General features: G+C 36.3%; 1 protein-coding gene across 4 annotated transcripts in view; it reads left to right on the top strand.

The window, feature by feature from the left end:
- NEBL (nebulette) overlaps nucleotides 1–17632 on the top strand; it is a 266943-nt gene that overhangs the window by 228807 nt on the left and 20504 nt on the right. The window contains exons 22-26 of one of the 4 annotated variants that reach the window (XM_032991536.2): nucleotides 581–582; nucleotides 1816–1920; nucleotides 3047–3218; nucleotides 7820–7912; nucleotides 8909–9037. In XM_032991536.2, coding sequence (XP_032847427.1) covers nucleotides 581–582; nucleotides 1816–1920; nucleotides 3047–3218; nucleotides 7820–7912; nucleotides 8909–9037 — 501 coding nt within the window. Of the gene's footprint in view, nucleotides 1–580; nucleotides 583–1134; nucleotides 2138–3046; nucleotides 3219–7819; nucleotides 7913–8908; nucleotides 9038–17632 lie in introns of those variants that run through there. The other 3 variants (XM_042801950.1, XM_042801951.1, XM_032991533.2) reach the window with 3 other exon arrangements.

The raw sequence follows: 17632 nt of genomic DNA, 5'->3' as shown, positions 1-17632 counted from the left end.
TCATATTACTGATCAATAAAGAGTGAAGTATTATTTACCTCTTTTTTAAAAACAAAAATCACCACTGCAGTGGTGTATGAAGCAGCAGACAATTCTAATAAGATGCAAGGAAGAAGTCAAAATAGCATGGTGAACTAAAGGACCTGACTAGTTACATTACAGTTTGTGTCCTTAATACTGAAACATCAGTGACAAAGCCCCTGCAAATGGTAAGTAGAACAGGTTTCATGCAGAGCCACTGTCTCAAGGTGGCAGAAGAGAATTAATAGTAGTGAACACTTTAGAACTGAGAGTAGGAAGGAAAAGTAAAGTAGGTTGGATTTGTCAGAGGATTTATCTAAGGACAAAGGAACAGAATCTGACCTTGTAACTACATAGGTCTTAAGTGTGTTCTTAAAATGCTCATGCATATTTACCAAAGTCAGTTAGTTTTAAGGTGAATAGTTAAAAATAAGAGGGAAACTTCCCAACAGTTCTAGACTTTAAATAATTTTTTAATTTCTGAAAATTAGCTTTTTTCCCCAAGTAACTCCTTAATTTCTCAAGATTTACGGGGATAATACTCCTCAATGTTAATGAGCTGTAGATGAAAACCAAACTATGTTGGCTGTAATTATTCTGTCCAGAAAATGCCTTATATTCAAAAGCATATGTAGCTGAATATATCTGCTAAGAAATTTTATTGTTTAATTAAGAAGGGTTTGAAGAATGTGCACTACCATGTATTTCTGTTTCTCTGTACATTACTTCAAACTTGTCTATGAAACATAAACACTAAGACATTTTCATAAGTATGTTGTGCTTAGATAATATATAATTTTAAAGATGGTTAGACAATTTCAGTACTTGGTTTCATCACAAATGCATGCTGAAATAGATTTGCACAACTGATTAGAGAGGTAATACTTTGAGTGGGAATATATAGGTAATCTAAAATATTTGCTAATACTCAGTACACAGGTTACACTGCAATGTAGGAGCTAAGAGAGTCCATTAGAAGAATAATTCAACCAGCCTGAGAAACTGTAAGAGTATCCACTCTAGAACCAAAAAGTAGGACCAACTACTTTTACTGTTTTAGAATTTTGAGTGTGGGGGGATTTTTTGACTTTTTTTTTTTTTTTTTTTTGACAGATAATTAACCTTACATCTTTACAAGTCTGTAAAATGCCACAAAAGAAGCTAATTAGGAGAAATGTGACGTACAAAGTCTCTGATTGGTGCAAAATACACAGAGCCCAGATGTTCTATTTGAAAACAGTGTATTCAGATTTGTTCTAGATGTGTTGCTTTTGTGCTGCTACCAAACAGGAGTAAGAAGGCTGCCACAGGACTAATCCACTCCTAAGAGTTGAATTCTCTGGGTACCCAGAGGTTCTCATGCTGATCTCAACCTGGAAGCAGACTGAGGACAGAATCTAGATCTGTCTGGGTAATAGAAAGGTGGATTATCATCAGCCATGTAAATATGTTTTAAAGGTGTCCAAGTCACAGTGGTGTTTTATTATTATTTATCTTATTTTTCAGTTGATAAATGAATTATTTCATTTATATAATTTAAACAATCGAGTTTCATCTTTCAGGTAAATACTGGTTTTTTTGAGATTAGTGGAATACATGTGCCCTTTGGCCTTACCAATATACTAACTCATTTGTATCCTTCCTATGAAATAAGTCACTAGAAAGTGAATGTAAAGAAAGAAACAAGGAAAATGTTGGGCATTGTGATTTGGAAAGAATACCATTGCATGGTGTGATGCTTACCATCACCAGCAAACAAAAAAATTCGTGTGTGCTGTTATTGCTGTTTTGCAGGTCAAGTACAGCAGTGATCAGAGGCAGATGAAAGGTAGACGTAGTGTGCTTCTAGACACACCTGAGCTAAGGCATGTCAAAGAAACACAAAACAACATCTCAATGGTAGGGTACTTTCTTCCTATAACTAGACTATACTAAGGAATGGCACTTGACTTCCCCTGGATTTTGCCTTCCATTAATATAGGTAACTGATAAAACTCTCTGCTCAAGTATGGAAGAAATATTTTCTTCTTATGCCTGTTGAGGGAGTGTTTGCTAACTGCATATGAATGTAATGAACATTTTTAAAATACTAATAAACAGTTTTCTAACAGTTAAATGTCTGTTCTTTTTTTTTTTTTTTTTTTTTTTTTCCTTTAAAAAAGTACACACCTCATTTGAGCATCACACAGTTTGACTGGATTAGGTGACACACTTCACCTTGTGCCTGTGCACGTTCCTGGTTTCTGCGTGACTTTTGTTCTTGGAATGAGTTGTTCTGTGTGCATTTGCTTGTGTGAGAATGTCAGTTTAATTCTTTGATGATTAAGACTATTTAAAGAGTAAATATGCATAATCAGGGATACTACTTTATAACTCTTACTAATACTGGTTTTGTTCCAACACTTGGTTATATAATACTTCCTACCCTTATTGTCCTTGTTTTTAATTTAATTTTTTTTTTTTTTAATCAGGCTGCTTAGAATAACTGCAATTCTTTCTAAAAACCTATGTTTAAAGCCAGCTGGCATATGATAAAACAAAATAGCAAAAGAGTACCTCTTGTATGAAACTGCATATAATTAAAATTCTCAGTGAATGAAAATACTTGAGTTCTTTAGAACTATTACTGCTGGAACATTTTTTACTGACAAATATAGTTGTCTACATCAGTAGAGAGATATCCTATCTTAGAGAAGAAGGAAATGGATCAGATGACCTCCTGAGGGCTTTTCCTGTCCTTTGTGACTGTAAGATAATGCTTTGCTGCTTGAGTTAATGTCTAATTCAGTGGCAGTGGAAAACAAATGCAAAAACTATAATAAAATAATAGGAAATCAAGTTAGAGAAATAGGCGGAATTGCTAGCCAAGTCTTTTCTATCTCATATATGTAACAATTCTGTTATGGTGCAAAACCCAAACAATGTAAGTGATTCATAAAACAAACACGTATGCATTCTTGCATAGAATAACTCTTTGCTGTCAGTTGCAGCTTGGGGAAAAATGTAATTTTTCTTGTTTTCATAGGTAAAATACCATGAAGATTTTGAGAAGACTAAGGGCAGAGGCTTCACGCCAGTGGTAGATGATCCTATAACAGAGCGAGTGCGGAAAAACACCCAAATTGTGAGTGATGCAGCATATAAAGGTGTGCATCCACATATCGTTGAAATGGATAGAAGACCTGGAATAATTGTTGGTAAGTTGTTAAATACTGTTGCTATTGAAAACACTGTAGGGAAGGTAGCCTATGCTTGTGTTCTCCATTATAACCAATAAAAAGTACTCCCAGATTTCATTTTCACTCTTTTCTCAGTATGAAACTCGTGTTGAACTATTAGTTCAGTGCCAGCTTCTAATGAAGAAATAATGGTAATGAATGTGAGATATGTTGTCATTTGCTCCATATTTTTTTTTCAAATAGGGATAGTCATTGCTATTATTTAAAGTTTGAATTTTGACTCTTCAAGAAAGGCCAAAGTATCTGCAATAATATTAATTTTGCACAGAAGAGAGATTATTAAAGATGTGATTCTCCAAGATTACAATGTTTAAGTGTTGGAGACCAGTTTGAGATTTCCCTTCTGTCAGTCAGCAATTTCTCCAGAGCTGCACATGCTCCAATTACATCTTGTTTTAGAATTTCACACTGCTTTCAAAATATCTCAAGCTGTAATTCATCAGTAACTCATTAGATCTCTTGTAAGACAATCACAAGTGTTCTTAAGTCATGTTCTAAAAGATGGTCCAAGATAAGATCAGGTGTTCAAGGGGTAGAATACAGATTGGTTTTATATGTAGAGACAGAGTATTGCATTAAGATGTCATTTGGTATATACATAATAAGCACTATTCCAAAATCAGAATGGATATTTGAAATATCTTAAAAGTTAGCAAGTCTGCTATGGCAAAGGAAATAGTAACCTGAATTTATTTTTTCCTCTTTTCTTTTTCTTTTGGTGTGTCTTTTTTCTTTTTCTGTGCTTTACAACAGTGTAGACCCCAAAGGGTCTACATATGGGAAAACATGATGAAATAGCACTCTAAAATCCTTCATGCATAGTAATAAAAGCAAGGGTTGGCTTTAAGTCTACCTCTCAACAATCAGAGAAATTGCAGGTCAAATGGACTAATTGGTGGGTCATATAGTCCATCTTCCTGCCCAAAGCAAGGCTAACTCTATCTGTATCATTCCTGGCAGATGCTTCTTCAGTTTTTTCGTGAAAGTCTTAAAATGAGTCTCTACCACATAAAAGGAAAGAGATACACTTATTTGTATAGCTACCTTTTATATGTCTGTAGCTACAGAAGGGATTTCTCAAAAGTGAGTGTTTTGAGAGCTTTGCCTGGGGAAGGTACTGACACTGTAAGACCATGTGAGTCTCAGAGGATCACACATTCTGGATCTAGGGCAACAGCTTGTTCAGAAATTCACTGTCTGTAGAGACCCAAGCACTTGAACTCACTTCCATAGCTAGAGGTGGTGCTGCCAAAGAGAGAGAGAAAAGCTCCTGTGAAACCGCAATTTAATATACTTTGCAATATGCTATTTAGTGTGCACTTCAAACCTCCTACTCTGTACTGCACTGCACGTATACTGTAGCCCTATATAAGAATCATGAATGCAGTCCTGTGTTCAATAACTGAAGGGTTGCTAGGACAAACAGGTTAGGATTAAGAACATCCCTGAGATAAATTCTTAAAATGTAAGTAACTGAAATATTAGTACTGTTTATCACCTTAAAATACTGCAGTATCAAAACACACAGGAATACTTAACACCCCATGCCTACCAAATAGCAAAAATAGTGCAACTATTTAAAGGAAATAGGCCATGACAAACCTGTGAGCCTAATATCCAGTGATATTTCAGCTAACGCTTTTTCAGAGTGAACTGCAATTATAATATCTTCTTGTTTAAAAAGCAACAGTGAGCTCCCTGCTCATGGAATGTCCTTGGCAGCTAGAAAAATAAATTGCAGGCTGAAAAAAACAACTATGACTCTCTTGAGATTTTTCCTAGCTGATAATTGTTCGGCCAGTTAGGAAAAGTACCTCTGTATTAGAGTCTATCTGGTTGGGTTTTGAAGTATTACAAGTGAAGCTGTAACAACTTTTTAAAATGCCTGATTGCTAAAATTAATGCCTCTTATTTGGAAAATAGGAACTAGTTTTAACCATGCTAAACCCATTCTAAACCCATCAAGATAAATTAATCTAACTGAGCTTTGAATCTGCAACTAAGGAGGCTCCATGATTCTTACTTGAATATAAGGATATTTTAAACTGGCAAAAGTTACCAGGAAGTTAAAATTGATTGGTAATACAAATTTCCAAGATTCTGATTCTGTGTATGTCAATACAAATCAACAATCAGTGGCTGCTGCACTGATGCTGCCATGGAGCTGTACTTAGAATCACAGAATAGTTTGTGTTGGAATGGACCTTTAAAGGTCATCTAGTCCACACACCCTGCCATGAGCAGGGACATCTTCAACTAGATCAGGTTGCTCAGAACCACGTCCAACCTGATCTTGAATGTTTCCAGAGATGGGGCATCTACCACCTCTCTGGGCAACGTATTCCAGTGTTTCACTACTCTCACTAAAAAAGTGTCTTCCTTATATCTAAGTCTAAATCCACCCTCTTCTAGTTTAAAACCATTACCCCTTGTCCTACCACAACAGGCCCTGCTAAAATGTTTGTTCCCATCTTTCTTATAGGCCTCCTTTAAGTATTGAAAAGCCACAAAAAAGTCTTCCCAGAGCCTTTGCTTCTCCAGGCTGAACCACCCAAACTCTCTCAGCCTTTCTTCATAGGAGAGGTGTTCCATCTCTTTGATCATTTCTGTGGCCCTCTTCTGGACCTGCTTCAACAGGTCTGTCTTTCCTGTGCTGAGGGCTCCAGAACTGAACACAGTGCTCCTGGTGGGGTCTCACCAGAGCAGAGTAGAGGGGGAGAATCCCCTCCCTTGACCTGCTAGCTACACTTATCTTGATGCAGCCCAGGATACAGTTGGCTTTCTGGGCTGTGAGCACACATTACTGGCTCATGTCGAGCTTTCCATCCACCTTTACCCCCAAATCCATCTCCACAGGGCTTATTATGTTTTTACTTACTAAGGCACGATCAAGCAAGAAAAGTTGGGCATTCACCAGTTCCCCCACCCCTCTCATGCCTGTCAGTGCTTTATGTAGTTGCATAATTTATCACCGTTAGGACTAACACATAGCTTATCAAAATATTTTGCATTGGCTTTCATTCGTCTTGTCAAGAGGGAGTTAGCACTATGCTTCACCTTATGGGAGTTGCAGTAGATAATACATAATGTACATACATTTAAAGTATTCTAAAGCCATGGCATTTATTATATTAGCTCTGTCTGTTCTTTCCCTTGCCTCTAGGCTATTAATCATTTGAAATATGGCATATTTGGGGTCCCCACAGTCCTACTTTACCTACCGACCCGTTATTTAGCTTGATACCACTCAAACCAGCAAAAGGACCAAGTTGGGAATACGGTTATTTTTTCCACTTCCAATGCACTGGGTAAATCTTACAGACAAGTCTGCTCAAGAAGCAAACCACTAGTAAAAATGTGTGATCTTGTAGATTTGTGCTTTAACTGATTGTACTGTACATCAAAGTTTTATTTTAAACTGGTTTGGAAAGATTAAACAATTATTATATTTTTAGACATAGCAGATAGGAATTGTATATATTAGATTGATGTGAATAGATCAAGAATTTACAATGTAGTTGCTTCTGAATTTCTCATAAGCCTTCTCTTAACTGGTACAACTCTGTAATTATTTGTTAAGTGCTTATTAAAAACGTGGTTGAATTTGTCTTAATTTTTCTGCTGTGATTATCACTTAGGTATAAAATTATTTCTTATGGATGCTTTTTTTTCAATATCCAGATCAGACAAGTGGATTCAAGAGATATTAATAACTCATATGAATTAAAGCTGAAGATCTTATGATTACTACTGTTACTGAATCCATACATTGATTTCCAAAAATACTTTTTGATAGTGAGGTAGTAGATCAAGAGTAAGTCTTTGTCCCAGGAAACTTAGATATTTGGAGGAGAAAGGGAATTACTAGTTAAGATTAAGAGTGGGCTTCATTTTAGCCAACTGCAGATGTCTGCAGTGTAGATTTCTACAGCTGAATTTGTCACGCTAGTCCATTTTTTATATTAATTAAGAAAGATGAATACTTCTGAGTTCATATGAATTGAGCAACTTGTAGAAATTTTTTTCGAGTAAGATGAACTATGCTCTTGATTCTGCTTATTAGGCTAACTTGACCTCTACTGTATGCAAAGGAGGGCCTGTAGTGCCTCTGTCAGCTGTAGAAATGTATACTGCCAACTGTCATGTATAGGGATATATACTGTAGCATCTCCATGGAGTAAGGATGCTGTTGGACTAGGAAAATAATCTTGTAGCTCTGATGATTTTGGTTCTGCTAGTGGAAAAAACCTCTGGTATGTGATATTTAACTTGTTTTCATTTATTTTGACTTAAGAAAATACTATAGTCATATTTAGAAAAGGAAAACAAAAAATGGGAGTAAAAGGTCTCCTTAAAATAATGTCAGTGCTTAAAATGAATGCTCTGAGTGCTTTTAAGCAGGAAATTAATGCTTTTTGGTCCTTTCAGATGAATATCTAGATCTTTTGGTTAACTTCTAGATGAAGGAAGTTGGTTGCTAATTCTTAAAACTCATTCCTTTCATGCTTTTACTTCCTTTGTTGTTTGTTTGTCTTATAATTTCTGTGTTTTGGGAAAAGATCTTAAAGTTTGGCGCACAGATCCTGGTTCCATCTTCGACATTGATCCTCTGGAGGACAATATTCAGTCTAGAAGTCTGCATATGCTTTCTGGTATTGCTTATATCCTGACTTTTCTCAAATCAGCTTTTTATGTTTATGAAGCTAAGTTGGTACAGTAAATTTTCAGGTCAATGTGCCAGCCATATGTTTTATAAGTATGTTTTCATATATATAAATATATGTATATATATGTATATATGTAACTGTAGTATTTTAAAAACTGTTTTATAGGATCTTCAACTGTAATGACATGCGCAGATAAGAAACAGTGAAAGAAATATCCTAAACAGTTACTCATACCACTTACAAGTAGTCACTTAAAAAGCACTGACCTACTTTGTACTCACTATAAGCAGAATTTTCAAATAGTTGGACCTTACGAAAATTTCAGAGATATAGAAGGCAGCCTGTTTAGGTAATGGATTTATTTTCTATGAACATTTTGCTTATATGGCACATGATATTACACTTTGTGCTATTGATTGCACCTCCAAGGTGTTCATAATTTACGGGTAGATGGAAAAGGAGAGAACATAATGTGATAACAGGCAGCAGTGGTTTGGGTCTCCAAGTTTTTGGACTTTTTTTTTTTCCCCAGAAGTGTTTATTTTGAATGTTTAATTTTGCACATGTATTTTCTCTGCTACTAATAGTGGAACTTTAAATATTCTTTTGAATGTCATGCAGAAATATTTCCACAGGCACTTGTGTGCATGCTGAGATAAGGGAACTTTTTGATTTTCTGCTGGAAATTTTCATACGCCTCAACTTCATGCCTTTTTTTATCTCCAGTATCTCAATCCTACCTTCCATTTCTGCTCTTCTTTTAAAGCAGAGAACAAGCTTAGTTGTATCTGATTTTGAAGAAATCTTTTAAACTAATAGTGTTCAAAATGGATACAAAATTGCAAACAATTCACTTTTCTCTAATTTCGATGCCATCACTGTATGAATATCTGTGTTATCAGGGTTGGAGTTTTTGCTGTTGCTTGTCTTTGCACTTCTGTCATCTATTTAATGTGATATTTTTTCTTTCGACCTTTGTAGAAAGAGCAAGCCGTTACAGTAAGCAGTATTTACATTCTACCAGTCTGGGAGATTATAAATCAGATGGTTCTGACACGAACCCTACCTTTTCTTACTTCAGTGAGATAACAAGGCCATCTGATGAAGGAGGTACCCCTTCTTCCCACCTTTCTCACTAATGACACTATCACAGTGTGATGAGACCTCACAGGCCTGTATTAACTTCATATCCTTGTATAGTCATAAATCATTAGAAACTATATAAGCTATTGCCTGATTGATTAAAGAAGCAAATAAAAATCTTAAGACTGCACAGTTTCTTGCATGCTGTATTGCTTTATCATGTATTCTCTTTCACCATTTTGGTAACGCTGTCACTCTGAAAGCCCTGCTAACTCCCATTTACAGTGCTTAAGGTTGCGTTTTTGCAAAATGTACATGAATGTGTTGTTGTTTTTTTTTTTTTTTTCTTGAAAGACACAGTGTAACTGAAAAAAATACACCTTTGAACTGAAAAAAAAAAATCTATCTTATGCTTCTTGGTGTGCAAATCAAGCACATAATAGTATTTTAGTGACTGAACTACTTCTTTCTGTATTAAACTGTGCAGTTACTTGTGGATCTCTGTTTCCACCCTAAAAAAAACCCAAAAAAGTGTCAAATTGCAACTTTCTCACATATGAAAGTTTTCTTAGACTCTCAGCAGTTTGGGAACCAGGGTTAATATTCAGCTGGGAAGCTTATATAGTCTGATACTGTTTAACATGGGTTAACGTTAGAATACTTTGATGAACCTGCATTCCCAGGTACAGAATCACATCTTGCATCCGTTGGATGCTATAGATTAGAACAAAATTTATGAAAATGATGAATAAGGGTTTAGTCATCCTCATGGCATTACAGTGTGTACTAGACTTGACTGGTGAATTTCAAATACTCAGAAATGTTGCATTCTAAATCTATATTAAAAAAAATAGTGATTTCTACTTCTCAGTCGTGAAAGAAGGTGCATTGAAAAGTTTATCCAAAGGGTTACTAAATTTTTTTTTAAGAAGGTGTTAAAGATACTGCTACCATTTAGTTGCCTGGCATCCTTGAATTACCCATGCTTTAGAAGATTTTAAGGCATCTTAATTGTAGACTGTGCCTGTTTATTTTCTCCCACTCACCAGGGCAATATGTTGTTATAGTGTCTAGTGTTTAGGGAGTCTGTATTGTGTTAGGTCCCCTGATTAAGTGCTCTAATTAAGAACAGGTGAGGAAGAAAGCGTTGAGACTGAAGAGCTAACTCTGAACAAAGGAAAACCACTAATTTTTGACAGAGCTGTAATTCCTTATATCACATCTGTCCATCTTTATTTGATATTTTAACTATATTCCCAACTCTTTTAATAGATGATATCACTAATGCATATCACTCTGGGTTTTATGTCTCTTCCTGTGATGATGCAAAATGGGTTTCACAGTCCAGTGCATATTGTCTCTCTGTTCTGATCTTTTTTGGCTGTATTCCAAGCCATTTTAACATTGCGTTGTCAGCTTGATTTGACTGTTAACAGATATTTTTGAGAGTAGGAAATGGGTTTTATTTTCCCAGTTGTTTTGGCACTAGCAAGCTTGCTTTTTGCATCTCTATTTAAATCTATTGTTGTGGTGATGTGTTGAATAGATCCTTGCCAAGATCAACATATTTTAGCAAGATACTGTTTCCGCTTTTGACTCAGCTGGCTAACCAGGGTTTGAGCACTTGCAGACAGTTCCCATTGCAGGGGAGAAATAAATGCCAGAGCTAAATAACTTGACATGATCCTAATGATTTACAAGAAAATGCCATTTCTGGGAACACACTCAGAAAAAAACAGCAGAATATAGAAGCTTTGGTCAAAAATACCAACCAACCATGGCAGAATCCCATACAAAATGTCACTTAGTGCATAGCCACAAGGGGAGTTTGCCCTTGACCTTTATACAGTATTTCTTATGGCATACCACAGTAAATGAGAACCAAATCCATTTTGCTGAGGTTTCACGGCTGTTTCTCATGGATTTTATACTTTTAGATCTAGTAGTGTTTCTCACTGGCAATTGTTCAATCTGATGGCATGCCAGCATGAAAGATATTAGGAGATCTGTGACCAATTTTACAGTTTCTAAGTGTCTTTGGCCTTGTTTCTTCATCTTTCAGATATTTCTGTGTTTTTCAATTGCTAGTTTATTCTAGATACCTTTACTTGATAACTGATATTTGACCTACAATTAAAGTCTTCCACTACTACTGCTGATGGAATTGTTCCATAATCACCCCAGCTCTTAGTTGGCTCCCTGGCTTCACACAAGATGTTAAAGACATATTCATATCTAAATAACTCTCTCTTCCCCTTGGGGAATTTCAGTAATAACATCACAGGGGAGCTACTATTGTTACTCACTAGGATTACTTCTTCCTATTTGATTCCTCAACCATTATTTTAGATGATGAGGTTGAGCGGAGCCAAGTGTGTTTTCCAATGAGTTTTCCCTACAAAATCAGTAGATTTTTGCATGATGTAAGTTCAGGAAAATCCCTGTTCTGCCTTTTAGACTACTGCAGGTAAAACTGGATAGGAAACTATTGTTAACACTTTCCAGCAACCCTGATGCAGGTGATGAACCTTAATTTTGATAGTCTTTTCAAAAATACTTTTCAGCTTTATCTGTCCTTTTTGAAGATTCTGTTAGTGTTTTTCAAAGTTTACTTTATTACTTCATGATATCATTGAATTTCTTTGCCATACTGGACAGAAGGTGTTGCACTAGAGCTTCTTAGTCTGCCTAAATGCTTTTCAATTAATTACTGCCCTAACAAAGATTTCCTTTTTACCTGCAAGCTACTCTGTAGCACTTCAAAGAAATGGTTGGGTGCCACAGTAGTTCTTGCAAAATCCTCAGCTGTTTTTCAAGCAGTTATTTTCAGCTTGGCTAAAGAGGAACAGAAGCTAAAAATTTCTCTCCTTCAATCCTGCTTTTAACACTGGTGTTGCAACTTCTCAGACATGGAGCTATTAATTCATTTTTGGCAAGGTTTTTCAGATTGTTTTCATCAGAAAGAGAAGTTGAGATATATGGATGTGAGATTTATTTTTGTTTATACAGACCAGACAGTTCTTTTTTCACGGAACACTGTAGGAAAAAAAGCAACAAGAGTCAGTTTCTTTGCTTTCAATTTATGTCTTTCTAGACAGCATTTGTCCGACAGATTTCTCAAATGTTTTTATTTGGGAGTTTCTTTATAAAGTCTTTTATGTCTGCCCTGGTTTTCTGTGCAGTCTTACACACTGTATTTATCCCCGTTCTTTTCACACTCACTCTCTTTTTCCCCTTTCTCCCCTGCAAGTAAGATCCCATCCTGTTAGTTTGCATTCAGACACCAGGAGAGGATGCTCTGGTTCATATGACTCAAGACCTATTCCAGTCTTGCATTATTTTAGATAGTTGTATTTCAACACTCTACTCCATGAAGGAGATGAATTGCTTTTACATGTAACACATTTACATATAATTATGGAGTTTTCGATCTCTGATGACAGAAAGGAGCACAGGTATCGCCTAATTGGACTTTTTATATTCATGGTCTCTACAGTGTTTCTCAGTTGCGCTAAAGCTTGTATTTTTATAGATATCTTCTCCTATTTTAAGGTCTCCATATAAAATTAATCTACCATCTTTTTCCAGTAACTTACTTCGGTAAAATAAAATGGCATTTAGGTCACACCCTCATGGCTCAAGGCCAATCGCAGAAACCAAGCTCAGTTACTCAAAGCTGTGTGTGTGCAGGTGTAGACAGGACAGCAAGATAAAGTGAAGGCTGCAAGTAAACCTTTAAGGTTAAGTAATATTTTTCTTCAGGCTCATTATTTGTAGTAAGCAAAGAAAGTAAATACTACAACCAGAGGAAATTTTGGTTTAGGATTAAAATGTCAAACAATTTAAGTCTTTGAGAGTGCAGAAATTTGTCCTTAAGGGAGTTGACCTAGTGTCTATAGGGGTTACTCAGCTACTACTGGAGCAAATTCCAAGCTTTGCTATGATGGCAGGGAAGTGACTGTGTATATTTGTGTGCTACTAGAACAGGCGTCCTTATGACTGGCCAGGTGATAACAGATGAATCATGGCACTGCTACTAGGGCTACTGTTTTTGTCACTTTTTGCATAAGTCTTTGACTCATTTTGATGTGAAGAATTCCTCTTAGTGTGCTTGGAATGAGAAGACCCATCTGCTCGAAAGACTATCACTGTTGTTTTCATTTCACTGTTATTTATTCCCTCTCTCTGTGTGTCTATTATGCAACAATTTGTGTGCCCATTTTGTTATCATTATATTTCAGTGAAAGTGTTTTCCTTGGGGTTCTTCCTCTTTTAGTTATCGAAGACCTTTTATGCTGCTTTCCTTCAACTCTGTTTCAACTGCAGAATGTTTTCATTTCACTTTCTAATATTCTTCCTTCTCTCAGTTTTTAATTTAATTATCTTTCAATTTATGGTATCTCTGTGGGGCTTTCTGTTTAGCACTCTCCTGTTTTTCTTTGATTTAAGTCAGCAGCATTTTATTTAATATTACCAAGTTTTGCTGTCAGTGCAAAGGTTTCTACTTTAAAATTATATTAGTGAACATCCTGCAATAGATTTATTTAACTTTTTTTGTCCCTGATAGACCCTTTTTTTCTTTTTAGTTGAAACCTTTTAGGTTGGTTTTCTCCCCTTTTGGTTCTGACCTTTGTTTTTAAAATATTCTATTTCCTCTTAATTTTTGGTTTAATTGGTGTGCATCAGCATATAAACATGATACGTGTTTTTCCTTACCATATGTTCAGAATTTTTCAGTGTATTAAAGTGTCCCTTTACTCTTACTTTAAATTGTATATAGTCTGTAGATGGAGAAAAGTCAGAGGTGAGTATCAGTTCCTTTCAGTCATGGATATATTGATTTTGTTGTTATTTTCTATGTCATCATTATATTATCTTAAAAGCTATATAGAAGTCAGTCTGTGGGAGACAGAAATCAGATTTGCTGTAATCCCAAAAGCTCATGTTATATAGGAAACCGTAGTGAATATTAGGACAGAAATTTCAAGTGCCTTTTGTTGCATTTTAAAAATGAGTGCTAAAATTTCACATATTTGGTTGGAGCAAATGTGTTACTGATTGGCTGCATGTTCACAGTTATGCTTGTCTCCTTCAGCCTAAGTTCTTCAGATTCAGTTCACTTGCTGCCACCAGACAAGTAGTGAGAATTAACATAAAGAGATCTTGATCTGAGGCTTAAGGTCTTTCTTTATTCTGATGAAAAGAGTCTGCAGCTAACACTTGGGTCTCCCACTTCACCTTTGCCTGGGAAGCTAATTTATTTTACTCACACTGGCAATCCAAATACACAAATTTCAACAAATCACGAATAACAAATTTTTGTTATCAACTTTGAAAGTAACCTGTAGGTTGCTATGAGAAAACTGAAAATTTGTATTAGAATCTTCATTGATACTATGTAACAATTGGTCAGATCCCGAAAAGATTAGTGCAAACAACCTCTGAGTAATAAGTACGGCAAATGGGCATGCTGGCAATCTGACTCCAAAGTCTATGAAGACTATGAAGACACACCATACCACAGTATCTTTCTGTGTGATATAGGTACTTAAAGTTTTGAAGTCTTTATATAGCTTGGAGTGGAAGTTAAGTCAATGAAGAACACTAAGTCCTTTCATCTCTCTCCTTAGTGGCCTGTCCTCCCTGTGTGATACAAGCCTTCTGAAGAAGGAAGGCTCCAGAGTAGCTGAGCCTGCTCCCATCCCTTTCTCCAAACTCCAGGGGTTATCTTTCTCCTTTCCTCACTAAGGCAGGAACACGTTGCAGACCATTAGAAGTACTCTTCTTTGAACTGCAGTGTGAACAGCCCTGCAAAAGAGCAAATGTAGGCTTTACGTATTATTGTGTATCACTGTGAACAGCATCACACTTTGTACGAGCTCATGGAGAGGGTTTGTTCCTCAGCCTGACACTGACATTTTAAACATTGATTTCAGGGATGTCTCCTTCTCTCCCCCTAGCACATACCAATATCTGCAGCTGTGTCTACAATACTTATTTGTAGGATTTGCCTGAGGCTTTGACACCCACCTGTATATACCACAGAAAATCCTAGAACAAGGAACTGTGCTGCTGCTTCTGCTCCTGGATAGTTTGATCAGAAGACAAACTAGGTAGATGAAGTGGAGAAAATAACTCATCATTTCACATGCTGGAATTGCAGATATGCTCTTCTGCCAATAGATGGAAGAAGAAGAGGAAAGAAAACAGGATTTGGTTCCCTTCCTTGCTCAGTCCTTTCCATCATTCTTTATAAATAATCCTCTGGTTTTGAGGGTGGGAAAAACTACCGTTAGTAAAAGACAAGTCGAAGGAAAAGAGAGGGAATAATACCTGACTGCTCTTTTTATTGTAATATAGAGGTCTGTCTTCCATCTCCAGGTGCAGCTGGCAGGAATAGAGGGCAGAAATCCTTCACCCCTCTTCGTATTCATATTCAGTTGCTAAGCTCTGTCGTTTTAAGGAGGTCAAGCAGAATGACACAGCAGTTGTATTTTCTTCTCTGGCAGCCAAGGAAGAATGGTTCTTTTATGCTAGGTAGCTGAACTCTGTTTCTGTGACATTGTTCCCTAGAGTCCAGTAATCAAATATGGCATTTGGAGAGAGAGGAATTGTAGATTTCACAGGAAGAACTGTAAGATTTTGTGGGCTTCTTGTCCCCTTTCAAGTGTATCAGCAGGCTACACTGCCACAGAAGGCTGAACACATCAAAACAACGCTCTGTGTACTCCCTTTTGGTGAGGGTCGCATCCACGCTTCCCTTATCCACCAGACTCCTACATCTGTTGGGTTTGTTTTTATTTTTTTTTTTCCTTGTTTTGAACTAGATGGTGCTTTGATTTTGCTTCTTTTACGTGCAAGATCCCAGCAGATTTGGCAAACTGAAAGCTAATGTGTGGGGAAAAAAAGAGTGTTCTTCCACTCAACAGCATCATGGTAAAACTGCTTTTCCATCTTGGTAATCAGATGGTTTTCTGTTCTTAAGTGTATAATGTAGTACAAAGGCTTGCAGTCAAATAATAAAATACAACACCCATAAACCTTTTGTAATATTTTTGAACTTGGTTAAATAATTCTCTGTGTATGTAATATGGGCACAAGTGCATGCATATGTTTGGTACCTATCTGATACCACAAATTATTTAGCGTGAGCACTTTTCATTGTTAGAGAGCTTACACTCCTTCAAACCTAGTGACTCCTGGTCTTCCATTCTCAAATCATTTTTTGCCGAAATTATATAGTTTCCTTTGTAAATGTTTGCTGTAACCACACTGTACCCACAGAGGACAGTGCTTGTTCAGGCATCAAGACAGCTCTCTCCCTTCTGGAAACGGCACCTTTCATTTGAAGGAGATGTGTATTGCTTTCTTGCCTTTTCAGCTTCTGATGCTCAAAAGGGCTATGGTTTTGTGGTTTTTGTTTTGTTTTGTTTTGTTTGTTTGTTTGCTTACTTTTGTTTTGTTTTGTTTTTGCTCTGTTTGGGTGTTGTTTTGTTGTTTTTTGTTTTTTTTTTTGTTTTTTTTTTTTTTTTCCCAGATTAAAAATAATGACATTACAGATAGAGGAATTTTTGAAAACAGTGGGAGGTTTCCTGATGTTAAAAAGGTGATACCTTTTCACCTCTATAGTTGAGGTAAGAAGGAAAATAAGATGCAAGGGTAGTTTTGAGAGCTCAGATTTCAGTGAGAAGCAGAGTGGGTGTGTTTCTTATACTTGTTCTAAGTTCTGTATAAGTTTCTCTGAAGATTTCTGATTGCTTAATATATAATCTGGTCCCCTCTGAATAATCCATTTCAGCATTTTATGCCATGTAAATCTAGGAATCCAGAATGGCAATGGGATCATATTTATGCACTAGCTTGAGCATTATCAAATTTCTCTGTCCTAGTCTGCACTATTGAACTTTTAGTCTCCTCTGCTGAGTGCTTTGTTAATGCAGAACATGAGATAAATTAGTCCAGAAGATTAGATTTCATTCTCTTCCATTACAAAGAGGTATGAAGTATCTGTAAAATCTGATTTTTTAATGTAAAATCTGAAACTTCATAAGGCATTCCAAGTGAGAGCAAAGTTAAGTTTTGATTAAGGTTTGGTTTAGGGCTCTGGGAATAAAACTAAATATTCCACATTTGGTTGTAATATATTAAGATATAAATTGTGATTCATCTGAAAGCACATTTTCATTCAGTGTATATTCACTGAGGATGAGTTAATGTTCCAGGGAGAGCTTTACATTTCACACTTCCAAAATATTTCTGCTTAGATTCCCTCTGCCTGTCTTTGATTCCCATGCTTCTCTCCCACACCCTTGACATCTGGCATCACCAAAAGGCAATTCCCACACATCCAGGTGGAGGAGAATCCAGAAAACATCCCATTTTCATTTTCTCTAGTGTGGCAGCAGTGCAGGGGATCCTTCTGTTCACCCTGCCAGCTGTCTGAGTTTGATGTTCCCTTCTCCTTTAAACAGTGAACAGAAAGTGGAAAGGAAATTTTCAAGTGAGTCAACAGTTGGAAGTGTTAATGGCTCCCTTGGCAAGCAGTTGTTTCAGTTATTCAGTGTAGTTACCTAGAGCAGCTTTTGATACACTTCAGAGGATTTTATATACAGCAGACAATAA

The sequence above is a fragment of the Tyto alba genome, unplaced genomic scaffold (assembly GCF_018691265.1).
Source record: "Tyto alba isolate M040663 unplaced genomic scaffold, T.alba_DEE_v4.0 Super-Scaffold_38, whole genome shotgun sequence".
NCBI lineage: Eukaryota > Metazoa > Chordata > Aves > Strigiformes > Tytonidae > Tyto > Tyto alba.
Note: the sequence above shows the minus strand (reverse complement) of the source record. Positions and strands in the feature narration are given on the sequence as shown.